Here is a 24,680-nt window from a genome sequence, read left to right as displayed (position 1 = left end):
GCCATTAGATTATCTGTTTTGGACAACAGGATTGTAAACAGGCTCACACACATTGCAAAATTGTATCGCACACATACTAATGTAATAAATGTATTCACCACACAGACTGATTTGTTCTTAGCATGTGCAACATATATGTAGCAATGTACAGCACAGCTGAATATAAGGCAAAGAAAAGGTCCTTGAGACCTTCAATATGTTACACATCAACTCACCTGAGTTTCTCTAGTTTACGGTTCCCTTTCAGTCCATCAGCGAGTAGCTTCACTCCCGAATCTTGTAGATTATTATTGCTCAGATCAAGTTCCTTTAGACTGCTGGAGTCTGAACGGAGAACTGAAGCCAGAGCTGAACAACTTTTCACTGTTAGATCACACTTACTGAGTCTAAAAAATAAACAACTTGTCAATGTGTATAGATTCTAAAATGTAGAAATTTAATTTACAATAGATGCTCCTGAAATGCCCCCCAAAAAGTTGTTCAGTCTGTACCACAATAAACACATACTAACATGACCTATGTTACCAACTGGTTTTGATGTGCATTTCAAATAAATCTGTTGTGACCATATTATTATTCTGTAGATAGATTATGTTATCTATCTACAGAAACAGGGTTGGTAAACGCTGCTCTACATGACTTTCACAGGAGCATTAGTTATTAGACTTTACATGAACTTAATTAACAGTATTTCAGTGCATTATATTAACACTTAACACATCTTGTAAAGAATATGTAAAAACAAATTACACGTTTTGTCTGTGGTCTTACAATGTACCTCAGTATCTCTAATTTACAAGTTATACTTTTCAGTCCAATGCAGAGTTTCTTCACTCCTGAGTCCTGCAGGTTATTACTGTTCATGTTGAGCTCTTTCAGATTGGAGTCTGATACAAGAACTGGAGCAAGAGCTGAACAGCTTCTGTCTGTTAAGTCACATTCATTTAACCTACAACAGGAAAATACCAACAAACATGCTGAAATTGAATACATACAATATGTTTGCTAAGTACAAATATTAATCATTCACATTTGTGTGGTTACGTCATGTCCGTAAATAGAAAGCAGAAGAACTGGCTAATATGTGGAAAGTGTGTGGAGCATTTGTTGCTTGTTCTTTCAACAGTTACTTAGACATTAAACCTGTCTTCTTAGTGGCTGCATTTAATCAATACAGTTCTAAATGATAATTATTAGTTATCACTAGAGCATTTGTTTGCTTGATTTAGATAAGTACCAAGTGTGACAGGATGAATTTTATCACGGTTTGTGGATTCCTTAGAATCAGTTTCCATTTTAACTTTTGCATATTCCCAATGGGAAGACACGCTCGATGGCATTGAGTGATACCTTGTCATTGATTACACCTGCTGGCTCAATCATTGAGTTGTGTACTAGTGGCGGCCTAGTGGCTTTATAAGTATCAAGTCTAAGTGGTACAGGGTTATTATGCTCTGTATTCTGGTCTTGTGGTCCATAAAGGTCCAGGGGTTTATGTCCTGTTGCTTCCCCTTGTGTGTGTGCGTATCCGAAGTGATGAGCGCAGGTAGTGTAAAGCTTACTGTGGTCTAAGAATGAGGTGCAGCCTGAGTGCTAGCTGTTGTTTCATAAGCAAGTACTGTATCTACAGCTGTTTCTCATGCTGGCTTCATCTACAGCTGTTCTTACGGCTGTTTTTAAAGAATATCATCTGATCCTACAGTTTCGTTGTCCTTTGCATGCAGCTAACAGTTAGGGTGACCATATGCGCCGTTCATACGGGACACGTCCCAGCCAGGATTTTAATAATGCCTAAAACATCCAGAGCAGTTTGACCAATAACATGCAGGTATTGTACATAATCGACCAATCATGGGGCTGTGTGTGAGAAGGTGCGATCAAGAGGGAACGATCAAAGCGATGCAAAAAAGCTGTGATATTGAAGCTTAACAGAAGGGCAGTGTATTTGTTTCTTTTGCTTTAGTTTCTTTTTGGTTTGTCACTTGCTTCTGGATTTGTATGCACTGATTTGCTGTGGGGATTGTCCCTTCTGTTAATGGCAAAGCTTTATTACAATCTCTTTGTAACCGTGGGTATTTAACTGGTAAACTGTTGATGAGACCATTCTTTAATATTTTAGGATTAATGACTTTAAAATTAAACGTTTTATCTGGGTAAGTCACGTCTCTTGCTCTCTTTAGTAGTCTCGAACCTGTTCCTTGAGCAGCACCTGAGGGTGCGTGGTATTTTCCTGGGTGCAAGCCCTAGGATGGCGTAGTCATATTTGAGCGTTAGCTCAAACACCGCCCGTACTGCTCACCGCTTTCATTTTTGTCTTTTTTTTTGTCAAGTTTTCTGTGGTCAGTGAGGTAAATTGCACTTATTTTCTGCTAGCCATTAAGAAAGAGCAATTCCAATCTGTGACCTGATCTGACTAAGCAAGCATTAGAGCTAAATTATATATGGAGGAAATATTATGTATGTATATAGATATTAAAGATGCATTATATTGATTCAGAACTAACTATAGGTGACTTAATGTACTTTTCAAATAAGTGTAAAAATGACTTACAGAGCTCTTTTGGAGGTTTTGACAACTTCCAAAAGTCTGAAGAAACACTCATCTGATTTCTTGAATTTCTGTAGATCAAACTCCTCCAGCTCCTCCTCTGACGTCAACAATACAAAGGCCACAGCAGACCATTGGGCAGGAGAAAGATCAGCAGATGAAAGACTTCCTTTGTTAAGTTGGCTTTGAATCTCTTTCACCAGAGTGTGGTCATTTAGTTCATTCAGGCAATGAAACAAATTGATGGATCTCTCTGCAGACAGATTAGAGTCTAATTTCTGCTTGATGTACTGAACTATTTCCTTGTAGCTCTTGTCATTGCCGTCTTGCTGAGTTAACAAGCCTCTTAAAAGTGGACGATTGGACTCAAGTGACAGACCGAGGAGGAATCGAAGGAAAAGGTCCAGATGTCCATTGTCACTCTCAAGGGCCTTGTCCACTGCAGTCTTGAGCAAATCAGTCAAGGTTTCACTTTTGTTTACCTGTTCTGTAGAGTCTTGATCAAAGACACTTTTGTTGTTGAGGTCTAGGAACAGATGTGCATAAAGGGCTGCAATAAACTCTTGAATGCTCAAGTGAACAAAGCAGTACATGGTAACAAGAATGATCCCTGTTTCCTCCTTAAAGATCTGGGTACACATGCCTGAATACACTGATGCTTTAGAGACGTCAATACCACAGGCTTCCAGATCTGTGTCATAGAAGATCAGGTTGTTTCTTTGCAGCTGATGAAAAGCCAGTCTCCCCAGTGAAAGGATGGTATCTTTATCCCAGGAAACATCATACTTCTGTCTGCTCTGCTGGATCTGAAAGCGGAGAAAGTGTGTATACATTTGTGTCAGAGTCTTGGGAGTGTCTTCAGTATTTCTGATATATTTTTTTCTTTTAATTTCCAAAATGTTCTGTAGAACAGTGGCTGAAATCCAGCAGAAGACTGGGATGTAGCACATGATGAATAGACTCTTTGAATGTTTAACAAGCTCAACAATTTTGGTGGCCTGATTCTCATCTGTGAATCTTTTTCTGAAGTACTCCTCCTTTTGTGCATCATTGAATCCTCGTATCTCTGTCAGCCGATCGATACAGTCAGGAGGAATCTTACTGGCAGCTGCTGGTCTTGTGGTGATCCAGATGAGAGCAGAAGGAAGCAGATTTCCCTTGATTAGGTTTGTGAGGAGAACATCCAGAGAGACTTGTGCTGTTACATCACGACAAGTCTCATTACCCTCAAAGTCAAGAGGAAGACGGCACTCATCCAATCCATCAAGGATGAACAGGACTTTGAACTGATTCCTTCTTGTAAGGTTCAGTCCTTTTGTCTCTGGGAAAAACTGACTTATAAGGCTCATCAAGCTTTGGTTTTCTTCATCCTTTAAGTTCATCTCCCGAAAAGGAAGAGGAAATACAAAGCTGATATCCTGATTTTCATTTTCTTCAGCCCAATCCAGAATAAACTTTTGCACAGAGACTGATTTTCCAATGCCAGCAACTCCTTTTGTCAGTACAGTTCTGATCTGCTTGTCTTGTTCAGGTGCTTCAAACAAATTTGTGCATTCAACCTGTATCTCTTGTGATTCATGACGCCTGAAAGCAACCTCAATCTGTCTTACTTCATGTTCAGTATTGACCTGTTCACTACCACCCTGAGTGATATAGAGATCTGTGTAGATGTTATTCAGAAGTGTAGAATCACCATGCTTTGCAATTCCTTCAAACACACATTGATACTTCCTCTTCAGGTTTGATTTCAGCTGTCGCTGATAAATAAGGACAAGCTCATCTAAATACACAAAAAGGAGCAAAAGCACAATGGTATGCACCTCTTTTAAAATGCATACATTAATGATATGGCAGATTATTATTTTAGTAACATCTTACCCCCTAGAGTATCTGCAAGTTTATCTTGCTTCATATCTCTTAGGAAGTAAAGTGTGATATCCAGAGCTGCTTCTTTGATACTGCACATGCCCCCATTGAAGTCTTGCACAAAGTACTGTGTGTTCTCTTTTTGTAATATTTTCTTCAACTTTTCCAGCTCATTTTTCAGAAATACAACTATTTTGTTCTCAAGATCCTAAAAAAAAACAAAAAACAAAAACAAATTAAACACGTTTAAAACATACATTTTACATCTAAAATAAACTGCAGTCAAGAAAGAGTACATACAGTACATCAATGAAGTTGTGCTAGTTACACAGTTAACTACAAATTAACTAGAACATAATATAGACAAAACTATTTTTTTATTATAAATAGCCTATTTATTATTTAATACATTTGTGAGATTAAAAATGCAACACAACCTAACATAGGAGATTACACTTCTCTGCTATACCATTATAATTTTATGTGATTTCTGATATAGGTCTAAAATTAAAGCTGTTCAAAAAGCCATGGAAGACCTTCTACCTGGAAGATCCAGAGGCGATTTTCACTGAACTCTTTACGAAGGCGGTACGTCTGGAATTCTGAGGCTGATTTCTCATATTGAACCCTGTTAGCAAAATTAATTTGTCCAGTGTTCACAGTAAATTAAAATAAAATGATGTGTTTCTACACAATATATTGATATATCCAATATATCCTTAAGAAAAAGCAGATAAATGGCATGCAGAAAATTATCTTTTTTTTTTTTTTTTGCAAAAGCCCAGTTACATGTCAAGGCTTACTCTCTTGCAAAAAAAAAAACATATTTATGCCATGGTAGCTTATGTTAAACTGTAAAGGTAAACTTAAAGGTAAACTGTGGTGTCTTGTGTCCACACCTGTTGAGAAGAAAAGTTGCCAGTTCCACATCACTCTTCAATCCTTTCTGTGCTTTTAATGTTTGCCACCGTGTAAATTCTGCACCAATATTAACTGTGGTCTTCTGTCCTTTGTTACTAAATCACACAAAAAAGAAAAAGAAAGAAAGAAAGAAAGACGATTGGTTCATTAAAGGTTCATGAATCTCTCTATTTTTGCACCAGTGTGTTATCACAACAATTCTGAAAAATATGAAAGACGTTGGTATATGTTACGCTGCAAATGGAGGCAGGCAGAAACATTACAATCATTACATAGGAAGAATTAAAGCCATGCAACACTCTCAGAATTTTGTTTATTTTGTTATTTTTATCACAGTTTACACAAATTCATAATTCAAAACACATAAAATACCTTTTGGTAGGCGATGATGGTGTTTTCTCACTGAAGTTGGGTTTATCCCATTTATTCGACTGGTCACTCTTCACAGACACAGAGCTGAACCCATGTGGGCCTAATCTTACACTAATGACACAAAGAACAGAGAGAAAAAGAAAACATTTTTTTTTACAGGAGCTGTTTCAGTCTCATTTTAATTAAGAGATTTAGTGTAATTAATTCCACTATAGCTGTGCATTTGTACTTCTCATGTATAGATGTTTAGTTGCCTGATGTATTTTCCATGGTAAATGTATGTCCCCTGTGTAGTTGTATTATTGGAAAGAAGCTCCAGTTGCTCTAGATTTAATTCTATGATTTATTGTTTTATGAAGTTGTAAATACATGTTCACCACAGTGGAGCTAATGTAACACTATAATGTAAAACAAATGAAATACCTTTTGGTAGGTGATGATGGTGTTTTCTCACTGAAGTTGATTGGTGTATCATGTGACTGGTCACTTTTAACAGACACAGAGCTGAACACATGTGAGCCTGATCTTACACTAATGACACAAAGAACACAGAGAGAGAAAAAAAGGAATCTCAATATCAAGAATTTTTGCACCACACTTAGAACTTTAACTTAAACTATGTCCTGGTCTAAGACTTCATCATAATAAATGATCAGGACTGCAGCAGTGAAATCATTGATAAACCAACAGCTAGTTGAAGCTGGTTCCTCACCCTGCATAATTCACCCTTTCCTGTAAAACACCTGTGATTCTAAAACTTTACGACAGTGAATCCATATGTGCATTAAATTAGTACCAACAAATATACCATAAATAAGTTAAAGCAACTATATCAGCAAAACTGACTTGAACTGCATGCAGTGAATGAACGGGTGAAAATGTTTGCAGGCTAAGGATAGAGGTTTTTTTTTTTTCAGATTTCAACACATTACATTTTAAATGTATATTGTCTAGTTTTTCCTAGTATTTTTTATGTTAATATTTAGTAATTTTGTATTGTTTTTTAACTAAAATTATTAATGTGTTGTCCCAAAACAGCAGTTATGGTAGAAGTTCAGGAGCACATTAATTATAATTATGAAGTACTGCCAATTTGCACTGTATTTCCAAATGTAAAATACATCATGTACTAAACACTCTTTGTGACAAGGATTTGTTCTTCACAGAAATAATGGTTTGAAATAATTAATTGAAGACATAAACAGTCTTACCTCTCTTCCTCTGGGAGACTCATTTTAGATGGACAGTTCTTTCCTCACTCTTCTGACATACTGCAGCAAAAATGCCAGTGCATACAGTAAAGCATTGATTTTTGAAGACAATCAGCCATTCAGTGTGATCTGGGGATGACCAACATGTTACTATAAATGACATGGCAGGAGAAAATACTTTCTAAGCCACATTACCACAAAACAACAGCATAAAAAATCTTCAGAAATATATTAATCTTCAAAATGTAAAGAATTTTCTTTTTTATCACAAAAGCCTTGATTTTCTAGAAAAAAATAATAATTCACTCAAGCATATTGAGTTTGACAGAAAGACTAACTGACAAAATAGAAACATCCCAATTGAAGTCATTGAAGTCAAGCCATTGAAATTGTCATTGCCCAATATAACAAAGTAAATTTAAATTATTTCTATAGCAATGAGTCTTATGTACATATATAAATAATGCACGTTATATTGAATAATGTCTTTGACACTGCTGAACCAACAATGATTCTCTTGTATCTTTTAAATGCTCAGTGAGAAATATTGCCCTATAGCTCAAATGTCAAGCTATGCCCACGGCTTTGGCAACAAATTCCTTCCGAACAGTCCCACAAATACCAGAATATCATTATTTATGTCACTGTATTCCTGAAACATGTTTTCAACAGTGCTGATAATGTAATAACGTGATATGCGGCCAGCCAATGTTAACTTTATTATAGGACAAACACACACAAAAAACATTATTTACCCCGTTTGTATCGGCAAGTCATTCCTTACACATTTGTGTTGGGTTTACGTGATGATTGTCAAGTGTCCGACGACTTGACACTTGGTGATATATTTGCAGTACTGTTTGTTTTTAGGGGGAAAAGGGAGTAATAAAGTGTCTGTGTGGAACATGGAAACAGTGGATCAGTTGATTACAGTACGTTTTTTTCTTATTCTCAGTGATTAGTTGATTTTGAACACTTTCAGTTCATTTACAGAAAACGTTTGTTTTCTGCATCCTGGTGCACTGTATCTCTTTATACATTTGTACATTTTATTTCTTCTTTTTGTATTTTTTTAATGCAATTTTATTTCATGCACGTTTACAAAAAACAAATTTGTGTGTGAAATGTACCATTTTAATAAACTTGCCTTGCCTATTTATCATTAAATTTTTGTAAATCAGAAAAAAAAAAAAAGATTTGATCCTTAACGCATTTAAAAATGAATTTCTGACAAAACAGCAACTTAATTATTTAGTTAATAAATATGCAAAAAAGAAAAAACAAAAAAGATAAATAAAACATGTTATTCACCATCATACAATGTAGATAAATCTAAATATAATGTCTATAGCAATTAATCTTCTGTTTTATCCAATATTTAACAAGGCACGTTATCTTTTCTACAATACATATATGCAATTTTAATATTTAATGAAAAAAGTTTTAGTGAGTCTTTTAGAGTGTAAAAAATAAAATAAAAACAAATCGATTTGATAATTTCTCAGTTCAATTGCTTTCCATACTGTCTTTTCTTGCAGTAAGAGTCTGCCTTTACAGAAAATACAGGGCAGGAGACCAAAGACTTCAAAAATAAAAGCACAAGTCTAAACAAAAAATCAAGACATAACAAAACCAAAACCTTCACAGCACCTCAACACACTGATAACAGACTGTTAAAATATTCACTAACCTCAACTAAATCAGTTACTGACAGAGATAGACAAATTAAAACTGTTCCTTTCATTAGGTGTTTCCGATGAAGTGAAGTCAGTATCATTGACCGAGAGAGATTGTGTCTCTCTACACACTGGAGTTAAAGGACAGACAAATTATGAGATATTTTGGATGTTTGGACTTTAAGACATTGTCATAGCTCAAATAAATGAGGAAAACAAATCATAAACATCAGAACTAGACTTTGGACTTTCTGAAGTAACAGCAGCAGAACAGAGAAGCCACTCGACATTTTCAGTATCACGGTCTATTCTGAGTAGAGAATTACTTGACCTGTTTCATATATGTGCATCTTTTAATATTACAATTATAGTCATAATTGAGAATTATGTTAAATCCACAGATTATATAGTACAGATATATCTATTTATATATGAACTATAACATTTGACCATTTAATAAAATTATAAATAACAATGAGAAGATCTCAAATTTACTATAAATTTAATTTATTCTCTAATATTTTCAGCTCTTCTGCATACTTGTGTCATTAAGTACAGTCCTCAAAATCATCAGTCTAAAATATGTATATGAACAAAATTAATATATGTATTTGTAACCTGAAGTTTTCATTTTGACATCACTATATAATTTAGTATAAATTAATTAACACTGTTGTAAGGGAAACAGGTCAATTTAGCTCAAAGGGAATCATTTAAGATTTTAAAAGGAATTTGAACAGAATCACGGCTGTTCACTGAGATGCCCTGCCATTCACAGAACGAGCCTTTTAACATCAAATCTGCGCTGGATATTAATATCCAAATTATAGTGAAAACACTATGAATTAGCACAGTAACAAGATCAGCAGTTTAAGACATTAACTTGTAAGCACAAAACATAAGATACTTCTCTTTTCAATATGAATACTGCTTTATACAGGGCTTCTCATCTGGGTTCCATCACAACACGTTCTGCTACATGTCCCATACAATGAGCAATTCTGTGCCAAGACTGTAGCTAGACTAAAAAGCTTTCAGGCAGGCTACCTGCTGCTTTCCACAAGATATTTGTAGCTCTGTCAATAAGCAGGAATGAGAATAATTAGGATTAAGGATAGGATATTAGGTAATTGGGCTGGGCTGTAGAGGGTGTGGGTGAAGACTGGAACTTTTTAAATAAGTTGTTTTGAATCAGTTGTGTTAAACAAGAGACAGACTGTGATTTGTGTTTTAGCAAATGTATAATTTAATAATAGTTGTATAGAATCATTTGTGATTTGTTGATCAGTGTTTGTTGTGTTCAGGAAGCAAGAGACACCTTCTACTGACCATCCTGTAAAATTTCACCATTTAATTTCCATGTGTAATAAACCAAGATGGAATTAACTTGCAATCCTGACATGACTTATTCCTTCAAATCAGAGGTTAAAGATAAAAAAGATACAATTAAGATTTAAAAAAAAACATTCACAGCAGGTCATGTCTGGTGACTTGTAAAGGTTTGTAAGAAAAACTAATTACAGCAGGTAACTTCTGGTGACTTTGTAAAGGTTCATAAAAATAACAACTATATCAGGTAACTTCTGATGACTTTAAGGAAGGTCAGGGGTATATGGATCTGATCACCCTCACAGCTGTGCCCTGCAATACTGCTGGTCATCTATACATCTGTGGAAATAATTAAACATTTTTACATTAGTATTTAAAATATATGAGAACAAATATATGATGGGACCCATACTTAGAACAGTGTGTGTGTAAGAGAGAGATGCATTAAAAACAAAACAGTATACACACTCTAACTGTCAATATCTGAATGAGAAATGTAGCTAGCTACAGGAATAATGTGAGCTATTGAAATATACCATACTATTTTATGCTACCGTAAAAATGAAATAAATAGGTGGACAATGGTAATCATGGTAAATTCGTTGTACTTTGTTAACTTCTCGTTACTGATCTTAAATGTATTCATAGAACTGATTTCATAAATCTAACGTTAGGCGAACAAGCACGTAGTTAGTTAAGGTTAGCTTACCCGAATCTGACAACTTTTTCAGCACCCGGCGTGACTTCTTTACCTGAACATTGGAGCCGAGCCATTTCTTGGGTAGGATTTTCATGTGCATCTCATGGGTAAAGGCGCTCCTATTATATTTCCAGCACATGCGTTCAGATCAGGATTGCCAGGTTTTCAAAACAAAACCTACTCAGTTGCTTCTCAAAACTACCCCAATCGTGTTTCATTCCGGGCGATAAAATACAAATTTTTTGACGGGGTTGCCTTGGTAAAATTCTAATTTTAGGGGCTAAACATCACTTTATTGGGATTGGGATCGCTTCGCCCCGTGGGCATGAAAAACAACCACAGACTTGGCAACACTGGTTGGCCTTTACTACACAGAGCTGTAGTTCATTGACAATCTACACAAAATTAATTTCAAAATCGCAGGCGATTCATTGTCGATTTTGAAAGTGGTTTTGTGTAGCTTGTTCGTGAACTACGGCTCTGTGTAGTAAATGCCGCTCCACCGGAAACAGTGTTGCCAAGTCCGCTGTTTTTTTTTCCATTTCCACGGTTTGAAGCATCCCCAATCCCAATAATGTGATATTCCTAAAAGCCGAATTTGACTAAGGCAACCCGTGCCAAAAAAAATGTTTTTTTTTTTTTTATTGGGGAACCCCCTGGAAATGCAATTGGACTAGTTTTGAGAAACAACTGGGCATAATACTGACTTGATAATACTTCCTCTATCTCCGTTTCCTCTTCCTCTACCTGGGCCTTCTCCTCTACCTCCTTCATCTCCTCTTTGAGCTCCTCCTCTCATTCTTCTTCTTCTAGCTCCTTCCATTTTTGTTGAAAACAGGTGAACTCAGCTGCCTTTTATAGCATACCTGTGTGCAGTGTTTTCAAATGAGCACATGTGTCCTTCCACACTTGGTGGATGTGATTATCCAATTCATTCATCAGTGTGGTCATTGGCAATCCGGGGCTTTGTAATGAGAAGGAAGTATCCTCACAATCCTTATCTGTGTCTAAGGTGTGAAAATGTGTGTAGCACACTATGAAGGAAGGAAGGAAGGAAGGAATTTGGTTAAATACTGCTAATTAAACAATATTTTACTGAATGTGTTTTTGCTGGTTTAGGACTGTCATAGTAACAGCCTCAGACGTCACATTCACAGACGGTTAGCTAAAAGTCTGATGCATTTGGGACACAAAGTGGAAACACTTCCGAAGTGTTGAAGTCGTCATCGTATGGCGGAATTATACAGTGGATCCACATCCCCTCATGAAAGAAGAAAGCTGTCGTGTTTACAACTGTGATGACGAGCACTTTTCAGGGTCAACTAAACACTGGATTTTCAAAAGTATGTGAAATATTTAAAGTTCGCATCATATAATCTATAAAATATGTCAGAGAGTTTTACACATAGGTCTGTTATTGTGAGGACATTTCCACGCCTCGAAACGTGATGATGAACGAAATAAACTGTGATTGGTTGTTTGACATGTCGGTCAAACGGCCTCATGGGCGGAGCTTGGCCATTGAAAACTGCTTTATATTCTGAAAGTCTGTCATGGATAAATAAAGATGACAATAAAACCGCCAGTAGGTGGCAGAAAATCCCTGTTTTTATAAATTATTTATTAAATCATTCAAATTAAACGATTTGTTCAAAACGGCGTGTTTTGTGAATGGACCGTTGAATCCCTGGCTCACATGATTCATTCAAAAACAGATTCATTCAACGAATGAATCACCGCATTGTTCGGGTTGCTTTACACCAGGGTCAGCAACCATTTAAAAATTTTCTGGTTAACAACTTTGCCAACACCCCGGTTTGTAGACAGACGCAGACAATTTATAAATTTCTCTATCTCTCTGTCTCTCTCTCTCAAAATGGCCATATTTGAGAAAAAAGTTAATCACTGGATATAGCTGTCGGTCATTTAACATTTCTATCGTAAAACGTTTTATTAAAAGTTGACTAATATTTAATGATTTGCAGCTTCATCTTAGCTCACTCTCTTAAAGTCTGGGTGAACCGGAAGTTGCAAACGACTTTTCCCCTGTGTTGTGACGTATTTCCGAGAGAATCTGAATAATAAATGAGGAAAAATAGTGGGTGTGGTTTTATTTTCCAACAACTTGCCTAGTATGTGCAGCGATCCGTAGACTAGCACAAGTTAATTCTCACAATTTAGTAGTATTTATAGCTCCTAACAGGCTGTGTGACTAAGAGAAGTTATTACCCCAAAATGTACGTCAGTATGCAGTTTTCCCTAATGCTTGCGTGCCAGCGCTTATCCCTCTGCGTGCCACTGTTGGCACATGTGCCGTAGGTTGCCGACCCCTGCTATACACTGTTGTATAAAATTATTAACATATTTATGTGCTGATATTCAGAAAAGTACATTGCTTGTGCAAAGAATATAAAAACAAAAACTCATACATGTTTTTTTTTTTCATTGCTTGAATTATAAGGGCATGCTAACTGCATTCTAATGGGCTTCTTCGTGCATGGAATGCTTCTGGACTCTCAAAATGTGTTTTTGTAAATGTGTTTCGTTACTCGCCAGCTCTCCTATCGTCTCTCAGTCCCTCACTGTCACACAGCACAAAGACATTATGTCAGGGGAATGTCTTTAAATTCAGTGGTTCCCAATCTCGTTCCTGTAGGCCCCCAACACTGCTCATTTTGCATCTCTCCTTTGTCTGACACTCCCAATTCAGGTCTTGGAGTCTCTACTAATGAGCTGAGGATTTGATAAAGGGTGTGTTTGATTAAGGAGACATGGAGAACCTGCAGTGTTGGGGATGCCTCCAGGAACGAGGTTGGGAACCACTGTTTAAATTCTAATCAAGAAAAAATCATACCTTCTGTTGATTTGTTTTTAAAGAATTTAAAATGTCGAGCTTGAACCATTTTGCCTGAAAAATAAGAAAACTTGCTTCAGCTTACTGCAGCTTGTTACAATATCGAGGTCTGATTGGCCAATCACGTTATTTATGGACCGTAAATTATAGAGAATTTTAACCTTTAATTTGCATTATAAATTTTACATAATTCAAAACATCTAAAGGGGATGGTTGGGGGGGGGGGGGGGGGGGGTCGTTCTACAGGGGTACTCTTTTGACATTTTTTTCCAGTGGGGGAAGCCATCAGCCCTCAATTTGAACCCTATATAAACTGTAGAGAGAGAGAGAGAGAGAGAGCGTTGCTTTCTGCCCGGATCATTTTCTTTTTTCTTTGTTCAGTCCTGCTTATTAAAACTAGTAGTACAGAGGAAGGGATGATCGCTATCACTCGTGCTCTGCGCTGCACAAATCTGCGGGGCATAGTGGGAGCTGATCGCGGCCGCTCTAATCTTGTGTTGGGATCATACCAGCAGGTTTCTGAACCATCCCAGAAGCGGCTCTGAAATGGGGTTAATACAGTGATCTGTCATGCCACATCAAAGACTGTCAAAATGCCATTTATTATTTACATTTCCTGAAAAAAAAAAAAAAAAGACCCATACAAGATTGGTTTGGTACGAATACATGTACCATTACACCCCTGATAGATAGATAGATAGATAGATAGATAGATAATTAGATAGATAGATAGATAGATAGATAGATAGATAGATAGATAGATAGATAGATAGATAGATAGATAGATAGATAGATAGATAGATAGATAGATAGATAGATAGATAGATAGATAGATATATAGATAGATAGATGCTATTTGCAGTTAATATAGCAAGATTTTCTGATATACTTATTGCAAATAGAGGCAATTATCTTCACCTCAGAAATGTAGTACATTACAAAACAGTGTGCAATAATAACGTATTGAGTGTAAATGATCATTTTAAATTAAATTAAATTAAATTAAATTAAATTAAATTAAATTAAATTAAATTAAATTAAATTAAATTAAATTAAATTAAATTAAAAATTAAATTTATGCATTTAGCAGACGCTTTTATCCAAAGCGATTTACATTGCATTCAGGCTAACAATTTTTCCTAACATGTGTTCCCCGGGATTCGAACCCCCAACCTTGCGGTTGCTAACGCAGTGCTCTACCACTTGAGATACAGGAACACATGTTAATTTATAATAATATTTTAATTAATTATTAATTAATTACAATTATTAAATATATGCCACCATACTGGGACAATAAAGCCCTCCCTACCCTTACCCTACTGTATTTTCAACTTTTACATTACTTCCTTCATTTCTATTGAAAATAAATGCCTTTTTCCGATGTGATATGAGATTTGAAATCTGAGAAAAAAAGTTTGGCAGAATGTGGGTTCAAACTCGGGTTGATTCCCTCAAAAAGAATGTGCTTTGATATCTATATCACTAGAACTGATATTTGACCAAGGTCTTTTGTAGTGTTTACTATCACAATCACGTGTTGGTGGGTGGAGTTAGTTCAAACAGGCTCTGCCAATAAGGAGGGCTATCTACACTTAGTGTAAATAGACATTGGGTTCTATTAATCCTGCCTTATTGATTATTGAAACTTTACATTTGCTAAAGTCACTACGAAACAGCTATTTTAGTCTATTGTGATGTACATATGAGTATAACATTACGAAAGAAAAAAACTTTGAGGACTTGGAAATGGAATAACAGAGACTTTTGGTTTATACTTTTGAAATGTTTATTTGAATTAATTTTTAAATGTTTAACTCTTAGTTTCACAGACAAGGCAAATCCCAGATTAAAATGCAAGATTTGTCTCAACTGAAAATATCTTGTTCTGAAATATCTTTAAATAAATGACATACCAAGATGCTCACCTGTAACGTTTTCTTCAAAGACATTTTTATAAAAGTTGCTTAAATATCTTGATTTAACTGTTTGATTTCACAAGGCCTAGTTCTGGCTAAAGCTAAGCCTCATCTGTGAAACTGGGCCTAAATATTTTAATTATAAAATTTTTGTTAAACTAGTTTAAATGTAGTCAATATTGTATATATATTTAAATAGTTTTAAAAATGCAGTATTAAGAAGTGTGCTCATCAAAAATAAAGATATATATGTAAACCAGTGGTTGTGGAGTATTTTACAGAGGCATAAAGGATTTAAGTTAACCTTAAAGAACTAGTTCATGTAAGTGGTAAAAAGCTAGTTTAATTGAAAAATAAATAAATTAATTAATGTATTTACTGTATGTATGTATGTTATTGCTGGGTAAGGTAAGCCCAACATGTGTTTTATTTATGTACAGTATGTATGCATTTATGTATGTATTTATTTCCAGTGTAAAGTGATGCTCTTTTGAGGATCTCACACCTGAGGTTGACTGGTCCAGTCTGTTTGATTTAATTGTTTACTGAGGTTTAGTCCATCTTGCCCACCATGCCCACCAAAGGTTAGTCAAACCATCTCTATTTAAGAGCTTTCTGTAAAAACTTAATTTTAGAGCCTTTCGTTACTCTCAGAAAACATATAACGCTTTCACCTGAGAGAAACACAGCAGATTCTTTGAGCAACACAAAGTGTGCTATTCTCAAAACCAGTTCAAGCTCAAGCACCTTTTACACAAATATGGATTACAGATCTCTTATTAGTCAGCTGTTTATACTGTACACATATCTGCATTATTTGCAGAGGAAGCTCAAGCAGCTCGAACTATAACACATATTTTCATTGTCTTTCTCTACATATATACAAAAGGATAAAATACATAAGACCAAGACTAGGCCTATGTAACTTGAAATAGTCATTATTTCAGAGAAACACATGCTGGTGTGCATAATGAATTTGGAGGTGGGGGAGTGTTATTTGTATGGACTGCAAATGTAAATTAGCCTGCGGCTAACTCTGGTACAATGCATCAAATGGCAACATTTATGTTAGAAATTGTACATGGTGCTTAATAAAAAAAAAAAAAAAAAGTAAAAAAAAAAAAAAAAATACATACATACATATGTATATATATATATATATATATATATATATATATATATATATATATATATATATAAACAATCATTTGAATTGCAATTAAAACAAATATTATTGGAGTACATTCAAAACATCAGTGTATGCAATGAATGACAGGTAATACAGATGTTATTTTGAATTTAATCTAAAACTTGAAGCTAAAACAGTGAAGCTATTAACTTACTAATTAGTGCATTAGGCTTATCATCTCATCTCATGAATCTCATGTTCATTTACTTCAGTAGACATAAACAGAACAGAACAGTTAAAGCAGGGATCTCAAACACGTCGCTCGCGAGCTACCAGTAGCTCGTAGTCTGACTGGAAGTAGCTCGCCAAGACATATTGACATATCGGCCGTGAGGTTATTTTAATGATCCACTTATATATTTGAATTATCATTAAACCTGTATTTGATTATCACGATTTGAAAAACTCAGTAATCAGTTTTAATCAAAGCGATTAAGAGTAATTTCTTTATGTGGAAAAATTACTGAAGGGAAATTACATGACAGAATATATGATATCATTATTTGTGTGAATGCATAATAGAAAACCGAATGTCTTCAGAAAAGTTCTGATTGTATTTGCTTTCCATCTTCCTTCTGTGTTATGTGTAATAAAGCAGTGTTTAGGTTTAGAAGCACAGTGCATCTTTGTTTACAGAGGTTACCATGGAAACAGACCTGTTTTTATACAGTCTATGGTTCAGACCAATGCATCAGTCCAGACCAGATTTTTGTCGTAAATCTTAACCGGCCGATGGCCTACCATGTTATCAGAAGTGTTGAAATTTTAAGAATGCACATTAGATTATATAGAACTGTTTATGGAGCAGATAAAAATTAATTCGTAATTCTGACTCATCCTTTTATTTAAAAAAAATAAAATAATTTTTTTTAAAGCTGATATGTTATAATTTTTTTTTAAAAAATGAATCAAATAAATATTTATTTAAATGTAGTACATGTAGTCAGTAGATAACATATTATTAATATTTTTTGTTAGTATAAAATCTCGCTATGATTTTTTAAATATTTTATTTCACTGTTTAGGCAAATAAAAAGGGTATTTTATTTTATTTGTTGGCTTTCATCATAAAACTTCGTAAAATTATTTAAGTGTGTGTATCAGTACTTTTTTTTATATTTCCAGCTAATTTTAACAATGCCGTGCATAAGTTTGGACTGATGAATGATGAATGAAATAAAGTTGGAGACCCCAGAGTTAAAGTAACTGAAATATCTGTAGGGGGTTTAAAAACTAAGTAAGTTTAAGTAAGGGTAAAAGTAATGTGACATCTAAAAAAAAAACAGGACAAAGGCTGGTATCTGCAGAAGTGAAGCGTTTTCTTAAAATCTGTCCAGGTCTACAATAAACAGTAAATGCTAACAATTTTCTACTACTGATTCAATTAATACAGTGTATAAACACAGCCTCTGTTAAACACTATCACAAGCACTCTGTTGCAATGAAGCTTAATAATTTTGATTTCACATAATATATTTGAAAGATTTTCAATGTATCAGAGATAAATTAAGCTTTAATACCACAAAATGATGTTTACATACCTCAGTTCACAGTTTGTGTTTTATAGCACATTTTTAAGTTGCTTTGAGTCTCCAATGTCATTTTTATTTAGATTGAGCTCTTTTAAAAACTGCAATGCTTCTGACCCATCCAAAGACTGAGCTAAACAAGTAACTTCTGTAATGCCACAGTCATTTAGGCTAGGACAGAAAAACAGAGGTAATCTTACAGACAAATTATGATAAAGAACTTTGAAATAAACTATAATGTGAATTCAGGATCTTTACAAGATACTGAAATTAAGTGCCTCGATTTAGTCTTTGAGATTAAGCATTTTGTTTCTTATATGTGAATGTTACTGACCTCAGTTTCTCCAGTTTACAGTGTGGATCCTTCAGTACGTCACACAAGTGATTCACTCCTGTGTTTTCTAGTTTATTTCCACTGAGGTCCAGTTCTCTCAGGTGTGATGGGTTTGAATTCAGAGCTGAAGTCAGGATGAAACACTGTTTCTCTGTAATACTGCATAAACACAGACTGAAGACAAAAAGAGGAATAAAAATACATATAATACAAAAATCCATTAAAGTCAAAAATACAAATGCATCTAAGTGAACCATCAGTGCATTAGGTACTTTAGTCACATATATAAATCTCATAAAATGCAGTGCAATGAATGATGTAGACTATCACAACTCTATTTCACAGTAAGACCAGTAACATGCATTGCAAATAGAGTTAATTTTGACTGCTGTATATATTACTAACTGAATTATTTCCAGCTTGCACTGTTGGATCTTCAGCAGATCAGAGAGGTTTTTCACTCCAGAGTCTCCTAGTTGATTTCCACTGAGGTCCAGTTCTCTCAGGTGTGATGGTTTGATTTCAGAGCTGAAGTCAGGATGAGACACTGTTTCTCTGTAATACCGCATCCACAGAGACTGAAAACAGAAAAAGGAAAATGGGTTAATCTACAATGAGCACCTTACTGAAGTGCTACACCATGTAATTACTTTAAGTCCCATTAAACTAATCTGTTTTAACCTTATCAGACTAGATTTGTATGCTTTAAACAATTGTTTTTTGTTTATTTAACATGTATCTTTTCTTTACTCTTTATTGTAAAGCAAATTTCAGCATGTACTGTACACAATTCACAACACTTTTAAATAATTTAAATAATTACTACTAAAAAACAGCTAGTATAAACTAACAGGCAAATTCCAGACGCTGTAGTGCTATAAACAATATTATTGTTGGCTCCAATGGTTTCAAATAACCAACCGATATAAACTTTAATCACACAGTAACTGCTATAAAGCATAACGTTGCATACTTGAGTATTTCCAGTTTGCATTGTGGGTTCATCAGTAGATCACTGATGTTTTTCACTCCAGAGTCTCCAAGTTCATTTCCACTCAGGTCCAGTTCTCTCAGTTGTGATGGGTTTGATTTCAGAGCTGAAGTCAGAGTTGAACAATCATCAGCTTTTATATCACAAGACCTTAACCTGCATTCAGAGAAAAGAGACAAATATTTATTTTCATTCTGTTTCATTAAAATACCAAAACACTAAATTGTTTGTTACATGTGAATGTTCCTCACCTCAATCTCTCCAGTTTAAAGCATGGATCCTTCAGTATATCATAAAATGTATTCACTCTTGTGTGTTTAAATACATTTCCACTGAGGTCCAGTTCTCTCAGGTGTGATGGGTTTGATTTCAGAGCTGAAGTCACAGCAGAACAACCTTCATCTGTCATTTCACAGCCACTGAACCTACATTCGGAGAAATTAGTTTAAAATAAAACTCATTATCTTTCCTTTAAATACCAATAATTATATATATATATATATATATATATATATATTTTTTTTTTTTTTTTGTTCTGTATGCATGTTCTTCACCTCAATCTCTCCAGTTTACAGTTTGAATACCTCAGTATGTCACATAAGTGATTTACTCCTGTATTTACTTTATTTCCACTGAGGTCCAGTTCTCTCAGGTGTGATGGGTTTGATTTCAAAGCTGAAGTCAGGATGAGACACTGTTTCTGTGTAATACTGCATCTACACAAACTGAAGACAAAAAGAGAACAGACAATGAATCAGAACTGATTTATTTTTTAGATATCTATGTTTTCAGTTTTGAATCTAGTGCTGTCTTAAGTTACAGAAATAATAATATCTATATTTGGATATCAAACCACATTATGGTGGATAGAGAAGTTCAGCTAAGTAATAGCATACAGTACTCCTGCAAATTAAAGCTATAGGTCAGAATTCGGCTAGGTTTACATTTCTGGCACAGGCAAGATGATTCAGATATAACATCATATCTGATATAATTTGTCATGTTTTTAATTATATTGTGTTTTGGTTAATATATGGTTTACACTACTAAAAGTTACAATACTAAACCATGTAAAATACTCACATCACCGTGTTGAGTTTACAGTGTTTATCCCGCAGTAGAGCAGCGATCTGATTCACTCGTGTGTCTCCTAGTTTAACATCACTCAGATTCAACTCTTTTACCAGCAACAGGTTTTTACCCACAAGTCCAGACACATATTCAGACGCCCTTTCTGCATCCGGACTCAAAAACCTGCAGAATTTGAAGCAGGATTCAATTCAGTACTCATATTTTGTGACGTAATGTAAAATACTGCTTGAACTACCAGTAATCATTGTTTTTAATCCTGAATTCTTTAATATATTGTATATTTAAAAAATAATATAAAAAAACAAGCAGTCTGTATATTGTTCATTTCTTCACGTCTCACCTCAGTGTCTTCAGTTGACAGTTTGGATCCTGTAGTAAATCACTGAGCTCCTTCACTCCTGATTGTCCAGGATCATTTCCTGTGAGATCCAGCTCTATCAGGTGTGAAGGGTTTGATCTCAGAGCTGAAGCCAGAGCTTTATAACCTTCTTCTGTTATACTGCAGTCTGAAAGACTAGAGAAAAAAATATTACAAATTATAATTAATTGCTAAATTGTTTTATATAAAAAAAAATCTAAAATGGATTTTATTTAGTCTTTCTATCAAAATGAAACATCTATTTCTTTTGTTCGCTACAATAATATTTTGACACTGATTTAAAATAAATAAATAAATAATTAAAATCAAATTTTAATTTGACTCACCTGAGTGTCTGCAGTGTGCAGTTTTTATCTTCTAATCCGTTCTGGAGTTTCTTTACTCCCGAATCCTGCAGATTATTGTTGCTCATGTCAAGTTCTTTCAGACTGGAGTTTGATCTCAGGACTGTAGCAAGAACTAAGCAGCTTTCCTCTGTTAGATCACAGTCACACAGCCTAAAATGATGAACAGGAGGAGAATTTACCAACACAAGGTACTTGATGCCAATATTCAGTGATTACACTTCACCTGATTTAAGATATTGTAAATGTACAATGAATGGAAATAATACTTACTGAAGTTTGTTGAGTTTACAGTGTTTATCCTGCATCAGGGCAGCAAGCTGCTTTACATTCTTTAGTTCTAGTTTATGTTTAATCAGATTCAGCTCACTCAGGGTTAATGGGTCTTTTATACGGAGAACTCTAGTCACATACTGACAGGCTTCAACTGCTGCAGGACTTTGTAAAAACCTGGAAACACAGGATGAATAACAGTAACATTAAATGCAATAAAATATTAATATTTTAGAACTAGTTTAATTTTCCATAAACATGGAAAATCACATGATCAAACAGACATTTATTAGAAACAGACATGTAACGTGTGTTCCTCAACATGAATTAATAAACAGAACACCTGGTCCTCTAGACTTGTGCTTGTCCATGATTTCAGGTTTTCATTATTTTTTAAATATTTATGTATTCTTTTTTGGCAAGTTCAGATCAATATAGTGTCAAACAAAGCCTATGACTGGATAGTGATGCAGGCTCTAAATTATTGGAAAATAATGAAAAACAAAGAAGCAAGAATAACATACCATTGCTTAACTTGTGAGAAGCTGCAAGATCTGATGTGAAATTAAACTTCATCAGCTCCAAATAACCACTATCATATTTGTATTGTTTATTTTTTAACACTACTGTAACTGAAGTGGAATTTCTAAAAAGTCAAACAATCACATGTGTAATTAGGCAATGCCATTAGCTATTTTTTTTTTTAAGGTTGGTTAATCGATTAACCATTAACATTCATTCCAGCCAATCAGTATTTTTTCCCAAGCTGGTAAAAGGCCCTTTAGTCATATTAAAGCGTTCATAGATTTGTATTTTTTTAATAATGGTTTCATTTTCTAACTGCTACAATGTATTTTAAGAATACTCACCTCAGTTTACACAAATAACCCTGCAGTGCATTTACAAGCTCCTTCACTCCTGATTGTCCAGGATCATTTCCTGTGAGATCCAGCTCTTTCAGGTGAGAACGGTTTGATCTCAGAGCTGAAGCCAGAGCTTTATAACCTTCTTCAGTTATGCTGCAGTTTGACAGTCTACAGAAAATGTTAAAAAATAATAAACTATATATATATATATGCAGATCAAATTTGTCCAAATCACTAAATCATTCAGTACTACATTATTATATTCCTGCCATTAAAGTAATGGTTTATGTTTCCATGATGTGCAAATGCACTCACTTTAGTATTTCAAGCTTAGATTTCTTCAGTCCCTCACAGATCTCTTTGACTCCTGAGTCCAGCAGACGACTGTTGTTCAGGTTCATCTCTTTCAGGTTGGTTTTGGAGGAAAGAACAGTAGCTAGAACTGAACAGCTTTTCTTTGTCAGCTCACAATTATTCTGACTAAACAGAAAAACATTATTATTTGTTATTCAGAATAGATCAGATTATCAGATAGTACTAGGGGTTGCACATTCATTGTCTGGCTATCTGGGACATTGGAATGGAGTTAAAGGTTGAGATAATAACTTTCTCTGTAGTATTATATCACATTATGAGTTTATATTAGCACCATTTTGTGTTTTCTCATGGTAACTGATAGAGCGTTTGGACATGGAAGCAGGACTACGTGACGTCAAATGTAACAGGCGAATAGAGGGCGCAACAGGATAATAAATGTTTGAAGGACTTCCACATTTACGCTCCGTTTCCAAACAGTTAAAATGACAAATGAAGGTATTCTCCGAAAGCTCCACAAGACATGTGTGATTCTATTACTGGTTGCTCGAAACTGAATGGGAGAATGCACATTCTAAACAGCTTATTGTAGAGGTAAGTTAATCGCTGTTCTAATCTAATGCGCTGCTGCACTGTAACGCACACACATAGGCTACAGACAGTAGCTCGTACTTCACACGCAGATCAAACGCGCACAATATCAATCAGCATATTACAAAATATTGCAAAAAATGCTCGGTTGTTTTAACCCAACTTTGGGTCAAAACTGGACTATTGGGTTCAATTTTTCTATAGATTTTTTAACCCAGAAGTTGGATTAGTCTGTATTTGACCCAAAGTTGGGTTACAACAAACCAGCATTTTTTAGAGTGTACTTTGATATTAGAATGGTTCAGATAGTATCTCTCCTGTTAATCTGCCATTGAGGAACAGTCAGTCAAGTACCAAGTATGTAGTCAGAATGTTCTTTAGTGTTATGCTTGATGCCAACTCGACAACCATTTTACCTGGGTTACCATTAGGATTGTTATCAACGATAGCAGATATCTATGTCGAAAGTCAAGAAAATGTGAGACTCATTCTCCTATTCATGTATTAAACTAAAATAATAATAATTATTATTATTTTTATTAGACGGCCTATTATAATTTGGCTATCAAACTGCCCAGCTATTTCACTTCAGCACTGCATTTCACACACAAACACACACACAAATGAGGATTAGAGCCTGTAGTCGGTGAAGAAGTCTCCATCCACAAACAGATGTACATCGTCTGCAGATATAAGGTATTTCATTGCACTTTAACAAGTAATCTGAATGGCCTATATATGTGTAATATTTTAAACGAGCCCTCACTAATGGAGTTTAATGCCACAGTTATGTTAGAATGCATCTTATTCTTGTTTCTGTGGCGGTGCGTCAGTCTCGTCATGGGACGCACGGTCCAGAGATTGAACTTTACTCCAAATATATTAACTTTATTAACTGTTTTGAATACTTTATATTTAATGTGTTCGTTTATGTCCAATATTAGTGTTAAACTGTTGGACTTTTAATTAAATCTAATATTGATTTTCACTCTTGACTGATTTTGCAGAGCATTTAGACTAATAACTTCTGTGCACAGATGCAGCAGATTTGTCACAGGACGCGTGATGACAGTTGCGTCCGACTATATATGAACTAGCTGTTTTAAATACAGTATTTTACATTTAACGTTAGTTTATCAGTATGTTTAAAAGTATAGTTTTTCCATTATTGGTGCTTCCATAGGCTCTCTTTCGTGCACCGCCTAACACTAGTTACCATAACTTCCTTCACTCAGAAGAGTTTGCAGAGACACAGTTAACAGATTAGAACATGTATAATATCTAAAATCATAATCCCTTACTTTATTTTCTCCACTATGCAATGAGAGTCCGTCAGAAGTGCAGCGAGTTTCTCCCAATCCGGGTCTCCAAGTTTAATTGT

At 34.8% G+C, this 24,680-nt stretch overlaps 1 protein-coding gene and 1 long non-coding RNA gene across 2 annotated transcripts in view; one reads left to right on the top strand and one right to left on the bottom strand.

The window, feature by feature from the left end:
• LOC132159554 (uncharacterized) overlaps positions 1 to 24,680 on the bottom strand; it is a 1,375,546-nt gene that overhangs the window by 1,103,993 nt on the left and 246,873 nt on the right. Inside the window, exons 31-32 of the mRNA XM_059569099.1 lie at positions 19,691 to 19,864; positions 19,422 to 19,595 (exon numbers count right to left, since the gene is read on the bottom strand). Of these exons, the coding sequence (XP_059425082.1) occupies positions 19,422 to 19,595; positions 19,691 to 19,864 (348 nt within the window). The remainder of the gene's footprint in view (positions 1 to 19,421; positions 19,596 to 19,690; positions 19,865 to 24,680) is intronic.
• The window catches only part of LOC132159593 (uncharacterized), a 200,473-nt gene that overhangs the window by 101,622 nt on the left and 74,171 nt on the right, over positions 1 to 24,680 (top strand). The gene's annotated exons all lie outside the window — the stretch shown is intronic.

The sequence above is a fragment of the Carassius carassius genome, chromosome 16 (genome assembly GCF_963082965.1).
Source record: "Carassius carassius chromosome 16, fCarCar2.1, whole genome shotgun sequence".
Lineage (NCBI taxonomy): Eukaryota > Metazoa > Chordata > Actinopteri > Cypriniformes > Cyprinidae > Carassius > Carassius carassius.
This window is presented reverse-complemented; position numbering and strand designations above follow the sequence as displayed.